The sequence below is a fragment of the Brachycentrus maculatus genome, unplaced genomic scaffold, assembly GCF_059751285.1.
Source record: "Brachycentrus maculatus isolate JH-2025_06_01 unplaced genomic scaffold, ASM5975128v1 h1tg000326l, whole genome shotgun sequence".
NCBI classification, from domain to species: Eukaryota; Metazoa; Arthropoda; class Insecta; order Trichoptera; family Brachycentridae; genus Brachycentrus; species Brachycentrus maculatus.
This window is the reverse complement of record NW_028281075.1, coordinates 124,218-136,373: the sequence shown is the minus strand read 5'-3', so window position 1 is coordinate 136,373 and position 12,156 is coordinate 124,218. Positions and strand designations below refer to the sequence as shown.

General features: G+C 30.6%; 1 protein-coding gene across 1 annotated transcript; it reads right to left on the bottom strand.

Annotated features, from left to right (window-relative positions):
• Positions 1–5,712: 5,712 nt before the first annotated feature.
• On the bottom strand, positions 5,713–8,495 carry LOC148304173 (basic juvenile hormone-suppressible protein 2-like). Its single transcript, XM_088268604.1, has 5 exons — positions 8,335–8,495; positions 8,120–8,244; positions 7,208–8,038; positions 6,978–7,126; positions 5,713–6,658 (listed from the first exon to the last, which is right to left on the bottom strand). The coding sequence occupies exons 1-5, from the start codon at positions 8,417–8,419 to the stop codon at positions 5,743–5,745; spliced, it is 2,106 nt and encodes a 701-aa protein (XP_088124730.1). The 5' UTR covers positions 8,420–8,495; the 3' UTR covers positions 5,713–5,742.
• Between the last annotated feature and the right edge of the window lie 3,661 nt (positions 8,496–12,156).

Here is a 12,156-nt window from a genome sequence, read left to right as displayed (position 1 = left end):
AATATTGAAAATATATTTTGATAAATTTTTAACTCCTTTTTTTAACCCTTTTCTGCACCCAATGGTGTATAGAACACTGCATCATAGTGACGTAGTGTTATCTTGATTGTTACTTATATGAAGACAAGGTGATCACTCCTGCGACTCAGGGACCAGTCCAGGGTAATATCAAATAAATGTTAGAGTGAAACATCATTTTTACCCCCCCTCCTGGGAATCGAACCCGGGGCCTCTGGCAAGGTAGCTAAACACGCTAACCATTATCCACGGAGGCGGACATTTAACTCTTTACCTTTCAATAACTTTTCAAAACAGAATATTTATTTTGAAGAAAAATTATTTTTCAATACAAAAACGGCGTTTCAAGAAAAAAATCAAGTACCTACGTCAAATTATACCCGGGATTAAAGAAAATTAAGTGGCGATTTATTATATGTTGGAGTACAAAATTATCAATTACACTCGTTTATATATGTGTACCAAAATCGTTTGACGGACCGGGTCTAGTAAGAATAGCGGGCAGTGTATTTATTGTTGGGTGCATATTAGTCCAGCGATCGGGGAATTTTTTAACCAGTACCCCAAAATATTTTTGTGTAAGTCGATATTACTCCCCACTTAGAAAAGAAGACAATCGATGTACATTTTAAATAAACATTATTTATTTAATTAATTTACACTACAAATAAAAATGAAAACAGTAAGTGTGTAACAGACAAGCAACAACAAAAAATCTCTAATTGGATCAAACAAAAATTCCGGTTTGCAGGTTTCCTTTTTAGCTTTTGGAGAAATGATGTCGCTTCATGTTTGGTAAAATTACTTCATAATTGGGACATTTTGATGTTAGAGCAATTTAAATACAGTCTTTGGCATTCAATCGATTTCTGTAATTCGTTTTTATGTTCATTAGAGTGGAAAAACCTTATTCATAAAGGTAGGTTGTTGTAAATGTCAGCAACTTTTTACAGCCTCCTCGTGTGCAATTTTGAAAGCCTTCGCAACTTTTGGCAACCAAAAAGGCGACAGATTTTCTTTACTAAAAAAGAAAATTTTCCTTAGTACTCCAAAAATTTAATTTTTACCCCATTTGAGGTAATTTACCCCGGTTACCCGACCGCTGATTTAGTGTATCAGTTGGAGACATTTGCATCTTAATATAATATATCATTGTCTAGTAGGTATCTACATATTTTCCTTAAGTAACTCGTACACTTCAACCGTTGCTTGCACAAGCATATACGAGTAAGTTTCCAAATGGGAGTGCTCAAACCCATTGCCGCTATTTTCCTTTTCCTATCTTCTATTCCTCTTTCATTTCATTTCCTTTGCAGTAGTCACGTCTCTTACCCTTCCTACTGACGAAACATTAGATTGTGATATTTGTCGGTTCACGTAAAATACTGGTTCTCCTTGGTTATTTAAATAATATACATATATTTTTCTTAAAATGTTGTTGATTCTTTTTATTTATATCATAATAATGAAATAATAATCGTAACGCAGATTGCTTCAACACGGAATATCACACTGAGGTAATCAGGATTTAAAAAATCTATGTGCTTGTAAAAACAAACATTTATTTATTTATTATTATTAAGCCGCCTTACTCGTTTACGAGTGATTTAAAATAAAAATAAAAATAATTAATATTTCTATAAATATATAGAAATAAAAAATATTTATTATTATTAAAAATAAATTATAACCTATAAAAATATGCGTACTTCGTGACGCTAGCATTTTTATCTTATCGATCCTTTTACTGTAAATGATCCTAAAGGTACATACATTATATGTATTAAAATGCATAACAAAATGTCTGAATATACAAATATATATTTATATATATATATATATATATATATATATATATATATATATATATATATATATATATATATATATATATATATATATATATATATATTTATATATATATATATGTATATGTATATATATATATATATATATATATATATATATATATATATATATATATATATATATATATATATATATATATATATATATATATATATATATATATATATATATATATATATATATATATATATATATATATATATATATATATATATATATATATATATATATATATATATATATATATATATATATATATATATATATATATACACATATATAATGTAATATATAATTTATATATAATTTAAAGGTATTTTGTAAAAACGATAAAATCACAATTACAAAACATTGCTATTTTTCCCTAGTAATCGTTCGGGGAAAACATCGGAAATCTAAATATAGCCACCATTTGAATTGAAATGAAATGGTTTTTATTACATACATAACTCACCATTTTTTTTACGGTGCGCCTAAAATTTATCCCCAGACTTGGTATCTACAAAACTTGGTTACGAGATAATACAATAATTAATATTGACCTTTCTTTTACAGTTAGATTAGGTTTGTTTTAGTCGAAAATCTTGCGTTGATATCGATCTTTCATGTGAAATTTCATAAATATTTTCGCAACCAACTTTTCTAATATGCTTTTAATGTAACAATAAATTTGTAAAACACTGTTTATTTTAGTCATTTTAAAATCACCTGTTTCTACGTGCATGACAAAATGTTAATGAAATAATCTCATAAATAGGAGAACGAAAATAAAAATAAAATATCATATTTCGCTCACTCCTTTCAAGAACGTCATAAATCAAAAATCGTCAATTTTCAGCTGTGCATGTTTTCGGAATGCACAGAAAATGTACTATATCCCAGCAAAAATGGCATATTTTTTACTTAACATTTACCCGCTACAGGGCATAAAGTGTTGTTTTTTAATTTTGAAGAAAATGTATTGTTTAATTATTTTTATAAAAATGCTAAATATTTTTCAAATGGACAAAAAACCTTTAAGTTTTACCTAAAAAGATCTGATGCACAGTAAAAAGATCAATAAGTAGCTTGATATTTATTTTTAATACATTGTATTATATTTTTAAACTTTAATAACGTCCTCCTGAAATATCAAGTTTTTTGATTTATGACGTTCTTGAAAGGAGCGAGCGATTTGTGTTGATACTCGTATATATCGCTGGTTAAATGCCAATAGACCACACAGAAAAAAAACCTTAATTCCAAAAATGGTATCTAAATCGTCAACATTTTTATATTCGAAAGACACCCATGATTCTAGCGTTAGAAATGGACATTTGGACGCCAGAATCATGTCTGTCTTTCGAATATGAAAATGTTAACGATTTAGATACCATTTTTGGAATAAAGAGGTTTATTTTTTACGTTGTGACGCTTTGACATTTAACCAGCGATATGTAAATCAATAAAAAACAGGTACAAAATCTATCTATCTAAATCTATCAAAATTGTGTAATTCTTTTGAAAAATATTTTTTACGATCAAGAACCTCAAAATATCGATATTTTTATCAAACGGTTTCTGGCATTGGAAAAAATAAATGTTACAAAAAAGTATCAAAAATCTCTTATTACTTGTTGCAAACGAAACACATTAAAATCTTATTATATTTCAAAACACAGAAAAGTAATTAAGTACTCGTCTCATAAATGTATAATTATTGTGTGGTATGTTTATTCAAATATAACGGTAAGATGTGCATGTCATACTGCTACAAGAGACTTTAAGATTTTCATCAAATAATTATTGTTAATATCTCTGACTAAATTTTATCGACCCAAAAATGTTTAATTGTCATTTTTTGCTTGTCTTAAATTCGAAAATAATTTAAATAATGTTAGGTTTTCTTGAAACCTTTAAAAATGTTTTTTTTAAATCATTTATGTACGTACCTAAAATAAAGAGAAAAATATTAATGAAAAAATCCCGTCGTAAAGGACATATTTCTATAGTAGGAAAATTTAGATTACACTGATCGAATAAGAAAAAAGTGTGTAAAATGTCATTAAAACCAATTTATGTCATTCTCACATAACAACATTTTAAATTTCCACAAAATATAGGTATGTATGTTGGTTCATCCAAAGCATTTCTTCATAAAATAGGAAGACTAAACTGATAATAATAATAATATCAACAGCCCATTAAGTGTATTTTTTTTCAAAAATCCACCTCCGTAGTCTAGTGGTTTTGGCAACCGTCCTGAAGATCTCAGGTTCAATTTCCAGATGGTCAAAATAAAAATCAGTGATTCTCACTCTAACATTGACTTAATATCACCCGGACATAATATCACTTGAAAAGCTGGATTACCTTGTCTTTACGTAAAATATGACCACATAATATTATACATACATTTTTTTTAGGTCAAGGAATCTTGTATCCCTTATGTCACCGCGACCATATTAGGTCTATTGTGACCTCCCTCTGTATTACAACTCACTGCCAAGACCTACGTGAGTTATGTAACCCACGACCTGTCTTGGTGGTAGGAGCTTCACCTTCTCGGAGTCCAGTAGAGGTCCTCCAAGGATGTGACTTCGTTTGCGAGCGAGTGCGTCACAATTGTAGAGAATGTGGATTGGCGTTTCGTTATCCTCCATACAAAATCTGCATACTAGGGAGTCATGAAGTCCGATTTTTGTCATGTGTTTCCTCAGTCTGCAGTGTCCTGTCAAGGTCCTGATTAGGATCCTTATTATACATACATCCATTTTATATATATTTATTTCCGTCTTTTCTAGAAAACCGCTACCATCTATTCCAAACCCTCCTTCAAATTTTCGTAGGTTAAATGTTAAACTCATCAATTCAAGTGTATTAAAAACATTATTTTTTTAATACCATACATTAATATGATTTAATACTCTAAAAAAGCGATAAATAAAAATGGAAGGAAAATACTTTTAATTTGTTTCGAGTTTGTTCTACTGGAATGTTCTTATAAGTCAGTTATTTGACCGGGAACGAATAAACATACAGTCTATTCAAATAACAAAAATCACACTATTTACTGAACTTATACAGTCCTCCAAAGATTTAAAATCAGATTTGCAGAATCTACATTTTTTTCTATGGTCTGTATGCTTAAAATCTAAATACGAGTATTTCATAAATGTATTCTGATATTTCATGACATGGATTTTACACTTAAGATAATTAATTTCATATTCAATTCCATATTCAATTCAATTCTTTGCTTTGAACAAGAATTTCATTATTTACATCACGAAATTATCAATTCTTATTGATAAAAGTATTGGTTTTGTTACACACATATTAATCGAGGGCATACTAGTAGAATGCATTGTGATCAAACATATTTCGGGATAATGGAGTTTAATTGAGATATAAGTTTATTTTAGGCATTCTTACACATTACTCTTTAATTTCAATTAAATTATCACTTATCATTGTAAAAAACACACTTCTGGGTAAGATTATAATAATAATAGCGAGAAATATATTCTTCACTGTTTAAAATAATTAATTTCATTTACCATTAATAAAAGAGAAATGTGTAAGAAAGACTAGACCAATTTTTGCGCCTTTAATTTCATTATTCCGGATCTCTGTCTGAGTCTGCTAGAATGCCCTCGATATGTTGTGAACAATTATATATATAATTGACCAATTCGCACAACTTCAATTAAAAGTTTTTCAATACCAAAGAGCGACATAAAATACAAATATAAATGAAAGAAGAAATAATTTTTGAGTGAAATTTATTGTCTAGATTTGTTGAGTCCCCGTCGAATGATGAATATCATTCTAAAGAAACTGGTTGGATTTGCTATATTTATGTATTACTCATTCCTAATATTTAGTAGAGTCGTTGACGGAAAGGTGATTCTTGTGGTAGATGGTGACGTCAGTGTAGAAAATATTAGGGTAGTAGAATGTGGCGCTGTCGACATGGCGGTCGAAGGGGAAGCCAAGGGGACGGTTCTCGTAGAAGCGGTGTCCGGTGGTCACATCGTAGCCGGAGTTGTACTTGTGCGGGAAGCCGCTGAAGCTGTAGGGAGTAGCCATCGGGCTGTAGGGAGTGACCACGACGTACGCGTAGTATTCCATACCTCCCTTAGTACCCTTGGGCAGCAGCAAGTTCAGGGGCCAGCCGGAGAACTCCTCGGCCTCATCGTAGTGGAACTCTTGCTTCTCGTGGAGGGCGGTATACACCTTATTGTACATCGTACGGGTTGAAGGATAGTCGGTCGACGTATGGGCGAACTGTTTCGAGTTGCGATTAATGGTGTTCTTGCCGGACTTCAAGTGGTATTTGAAGAAGTCGACCTGGACGAAGTTGTGTCTGTTCTTGTCCACGCTGATGGGGTGACCGAACTCGTCGTATTTGGGGGCGAGGAATACTCTCACGGTGGCATCAGTGTCGTGTTCGGCAGTGACATCGAATGTGACAGAGAAGGGCTTATTGTTAAGGCGAGTTTGGCTGGCGGCGAAAGTGAATTTCTCCTTGTGGCTCTCGATCTCTTCCTTTGTCTGGAAAACTCCATTCGTGATATCGAACTCGAATTGCTCGAAGTATGTGGTTAGGTCAGTAAAGTGAACTGAATCCACGGTAACACCGTCGAAGGCCAACTCCTGCTTGGTATAGGCGGGCAGGTTGTTCTTGAAGCGGTAGAAGTAGTGGAACATGCGGGAATACAGCTGGTAGAACATGGGGTCACGTGTAGCGGTGTATTCCTGTTCCAATGCAGATGGAATGTAGATGTCGCTATAATAGAATATTGTATAAAATTAGTAGAAGTCGCTGAAGTATAATATTTTATCAAATCAATATAAACGAAGCATATATCCGCATATAAATAACGATATTATATTTACAAATGTGCTAATAATGAAACTTCTAGTATAATTTGTGATTTTTGAAATTTGCACAAAATGAATTATAATTGTACAAAAGGATTGTTTTAACAGTATAATTAAACGATATTTTTTCCACCAAAAAAGCTATAAAAGTTTTTTTTTCAAATTGAGACAGTCTTTCAAATAACTTAATCATATACAGTAGATACAAAAATACTGGTATTTACCTATCTACTGAAGCTCCCAGCATCTTACGAGCAACATTGAAATAATATTTGTAGAAGTGAGAATATCCAAGTTCAGCATTTCCTTGGAGGAAATTTCCAAAAGCATTGATATCTTCGGGTTTAGTCAGTGTGTACTTAGTTCCATCAGCCTGCAATGTACAAAAATTATTAAGTAAAGAGTCATTTAAATATGCGTTTGTAATGAAATGTATTGAAATATTTATTTTTACCGCGGTAAAGAATCCGTCGTGGATAGCATCACGAATGCGCCTTTCGTAATCTTCAATATCTTGAATATCGAATACGTTGTCTTCGGTAAAGAATTTGTAATAGTCAGGCCTAACCGGTGTGGGGGCTCCATTGTAGCCAATGGTCTGAGGGTTGAATCCTGTCTTGGCTGGCTTACGCCACGAGAACTCGGGAATTTCTCCGAGACCGCTCGAGTACCTGGCCATTCTGTACCTTGCCAAAAGCTGTTGGTGCACAAAGTAGAAGAGTTCTCCGCGATTTTCCTTGTTCAAACCAAATTCTTCTCCTCCGAGGAAGTAAGGATAGTTGATATGGAAATTGTAATAATAATTGCTCAAACCGAGATCGTTGGTGAAGTAAGAAATCAAATAGTCTTCATCTCCATGTTCGTATGTGAAGTTGTTGGCGATGGTGTAGGTGAATTCGTCATGAGCTTCGATTCCGTAGAATTTGGCCATCTTAGGATCGCTGACGTATCCTTGAGTCTTGATGCGATTGCTCTTATAGAAGACAGCGTAGTTGGTGTAGAAGGCGGGGAAGATTTCATAAAATGGAGGCACGACAACTCCGAAGGTATCGGCTCTGTGGTGAACGGCAAGGCTCAGGGTGTAAGTGAAGATCATTTCGTTGACGTATTGGCGAGCCCAGGAAGCAGTCTTATAGAACGTTTCATAATCCTTAGCGTAATAGAAAACATCGAATAAGGCAGCAGTCTCCTTGAAGTAGTGCTCAGAAATCTTTGAAGGAATTTTGTACTTGGGAGTGAGTCCACCCTTCACGACATGGAGGAAGTGTTTCACTACTTCGGGTTTCTGAAATTATAAAAAAACGATACTCAAAGTGTTCCTACTTTAAAGATCTTGGCTTAAATGTAAATAATCAATTATACTAACGGTAAATTTGTCAAAGATCGGGGTGAAGAATTCCTTGGCAGTCGGGATACGCTGAGCTCCATATGTGGTGACGTGGTTCAATAGCTCATAGATGTTATTCTGCTTTGTTAGAAACTCTGTGGTGGCTGTAATAAATAAATAAATATACTGTCCGCTTGAAAAGTTTCATCGTTAAATACGAGTTAATTAATAATCCATAAAATATGCCAACTTACCAACTGTATCGGCCTCTGTGTGGACATTGTCCAGAGACGCAGCCTTCGCCAGAGCGACAAACAAGAACAGAGCTAGGAACTTCATCTTGCTCAGATCTCCTTCGACTGTGATTACCACTTGGAATTCCGGGTTTATATACCCACCAGGAGGAAATAATCATCCAGCGCTGGTACTACACTCGACAGGCAGATAACGAAAAGTTACATGTAGGTACCTTAAAATCTCGTTACAAGAAGCCGTTAACTACCATTCATTTATCAAAACAATTTACTTAGGATGAGAATAATAGGAGTTGACAACTATACTACTTTTTTGCTCTTGAGTTGGAGGACTGTACGCTTGTATAGTATTTTTTGTTATATGGCACCTTTTTACCTTTTATTTTTAATATATATGTAAAAACTTTTGTACTATTTGTTCTTACATTTGTATTGAACATTCGTTTAAAGGATTTAAATATCAATGATCAAAATTGTACTGAGGGTTGAGAATGTATTTGTTATTATGTGTATTCAAGTTGTATTACTGAACGTTTCGGATTATATATATATATATATATATATATATATATATATATATATATATATATATATATATATATATATATATATATATATATATATATATATATATATATATATATATATATATATATATATATATATATATTTATATATATATGTATATATATATATATATATAAATATATATATATATATATATATATATATATATATATATATATATATATATATTTATTTATATATATTTCATTATTTATTTATATGAACATATATCGCTCACTCCTTTCAACAACGTCAAATATAAAATAAAAACTAAATTTTTCAGGAGATAGTTTTTAATGTTTAAAAAATTAATAAAATGTATTAAAAATAAATATCAATTGAATTGCCACATATTGAACTTTTTACTGTGTAACAGATCTTTTTAAGTAAAACCTGAATGTTTTTTCTCCATTTGAAAAATATTTAGGATATTTAAAAAAATAATTAAACAATACATTTTCTTCCTAATGCAAAAACAACACTTTCTGCCCTGTGGCGGGTAAATATTATGTTAAAAATATGCTACTTTTGATGGAATATGGTACATTTTATGGGCATTCCGAAAACGTGGACAATTGAAAATTGACGATTTTTGATAAGTATATGACGTTGTTGAAAGGAGTGAGTGATATATACATATATATACAAATATATATATATATATATATATATATATATATATATATATATATATATATATATATATATATATATATATATATATTTATATTTATATATATATATATATATATATATATATATATATATATATATATAATATATATATATATATATATATATATATATATATATATATATATATATATATATATATATATATATATATATATATATATATATATATATATATATATATATATATATATATATATATATATATATATATATATATATATATATATATATATATATATATATATATATATATATATATATATATATATATATATATATATATATATGCATATATATATTTGTTGAATGTGGATTCAGGGATTATTGTTACTAATGAAGATATGAAGATCTTCAGAAAATTAAAATATACTAAACTTGCGTGCGACCCATCATGACATATAGGATCGAATGCAGTAAAAAAAACGCCCTAAGAGTGTCAGAAATGAAGACTCTAAGGAGCATATCTGGCAAGAGTCTACGAGATGGAATAAGGAACACCAGGATAAGAGAAATATACGAGATTGAAGATGTCGCTAGGCGGGGGCAACAAAAGAGACAAGGGTATGCGCATGTGAGGAGAATGGAACCATTTACATTCCCCCACATTGCACTGTACGGCCTATCCCAAGGTATACAAACGAGTCCTGGGCAGACCACCAAAGAGATGGATCGAAAGCTAGGAATCGACATTGCAGGAAGCTAATTCCTCTTGAAAACAAGCCACAAGACCTATACCAAGAAGAAGAAGAGGGTATGAACCATAAATCATATTCGTATACTATTACCGACTCTTATTATTTCGTTACGTAAAAGTTTAATTATCGTAAATTTATTTGCGATATAAAATACTTATTTACATTGTTTAGCCTTGATTCGGTCATCTCCTGGTCACCCACCTCTCTAATTCAGCGTTTGTAATAATTAAAAATAACGTTCAGTAATCGTGACATGACTTGACCTGTAACTTTTCACAGATGATATCGCGCGAATGTTTTGTAACGTTAAATAAAAGTAATTTTCTCTGATTTTATCTTGCGTAGGTACCCATAGACTTTTTTCACAACTTACGTAGTTAGACAATTTTATTTTCAATAAATCGTTTTTATTCAAAATAATCCTGAAATATTTTTTGGATTATTTTACCATTAGTATCAAACATTAATATGTTAACAAATGATGTATTTTTATATACATATATATATATATATATATATATATATATATATATATATATATATATATATATATATATATATATATATACATATATATATATATATATATATATATATATATATATATATATATATATATATATATATATATATATATATATATATATATATATATATATATATATATATATATATATATATATATATATATATATATATATATATATATAAATAAAAAATAACGAAAATAATCCAGATCATTGAAGGCTAGTAGTAAACATTTTACATTAAGAGGAGCGAATAGCATTTTTAAGCAACGTCATGAAGAAATTCGTGAACAATATTAGCCACTCTGATCTTCTTTTTCTTTTTAATGGCTCCATCTTGGGTATCATAGCCAAGCACTCATATCGGCTTAAAGTGACTCGCAAATTTAATACCTAAAGGTGACACGATTCGCTATATTTCTAGGATATTTTAATGTTAATAAATTGGATTTATGGATACTTTAAAATATTTTTTGTTTATTTATTTGCCAATAAAAAATATGATTATGGGTCATGGGTAACGTATATTTTTTAATATCAGATTATTTGCTATTTGCACAAGTTTATTTATTAAAAAAAAAAAACAAATTACAAACATAAGTCATATGTACTCGATAAATAATTCCATTACTCATTTTGCGACATGAGATTTAGGTTCTCGATTCCCAGGGGGTGGGATCAAATAAATATAGGTGACTTTTCACTATAATACTTCATTCATTCGAACCCTTATCCGTGCTCGATGGTGCATAAGGCACTGCATCATATAAACGCAGTGTTATCTTGATCGTTAACACACGAAGGAAAGGTGATCAGCCCTCCGCTTCAGGTACCAGTCCAAGGTAATATTGAATAAATATTAGAGTGAAACAATTCTCTTATATTTATTAGACCCCCCTCTGGGAATCGAATCTGGGACCTGCAGAACGGTAGCCGAGCGTGCTGACTATTACACTACGGAGGCGGAGATTAAGGTTAAGGCTGAAACACAAATGAGAAAGTAAAAAAAAGATAAAAAAATAAACAAAACTAACACAGGGCAAAATATAAAAATAAAAAAAAACATTAATAGGTTTAGGAAACACGCTTATATAAATATATCATTAAATAAGAAGCAAGTTTATCAAAAACATGTGAGAAAATATAATTAATCTCTAACACTTATCAAATATTTCCATTAAGTATTTTTTCAGTTCATTCATTTTGGATCCCTGATTGGGTTCTATTTTATATATATGTCAGGCAGCTGGTTAATTTGGGTATAGGCAATATATTTCATCGTTTCGGGATCATCTGTTAAAGGATGGTGATCAGTGTTCCCGGTCTACCAACTCACC

What these genes read in the sequence shown, in the direction of transcription:
- LOC148304173 (XM_088268604.1), bottom strand. Translation starts at nt 8,419, where the DNA reads ATGAAGTTCCTAGCTCTGTTCTTGTTTGTCGCTCTGGCGAAGGCTGCG. An exon ending in ACGACGGATTCTTTACCGCG is followed by an intron (nt 7,127 to 7,207) that starts GTAAAAATAAAT and finishes TGTACATTGCAG; the next exon opens with GCTGATGGAACTAAGTACAC. An exon ending in CTGGGAGCTTCAGTAGATAG is followed by an intron (nt 6,659 to 6,977) that starts GTAAATACCAGT and finishes ATTCTATTATAG; the next exon opens with CGACATCTACATTCCATCTG.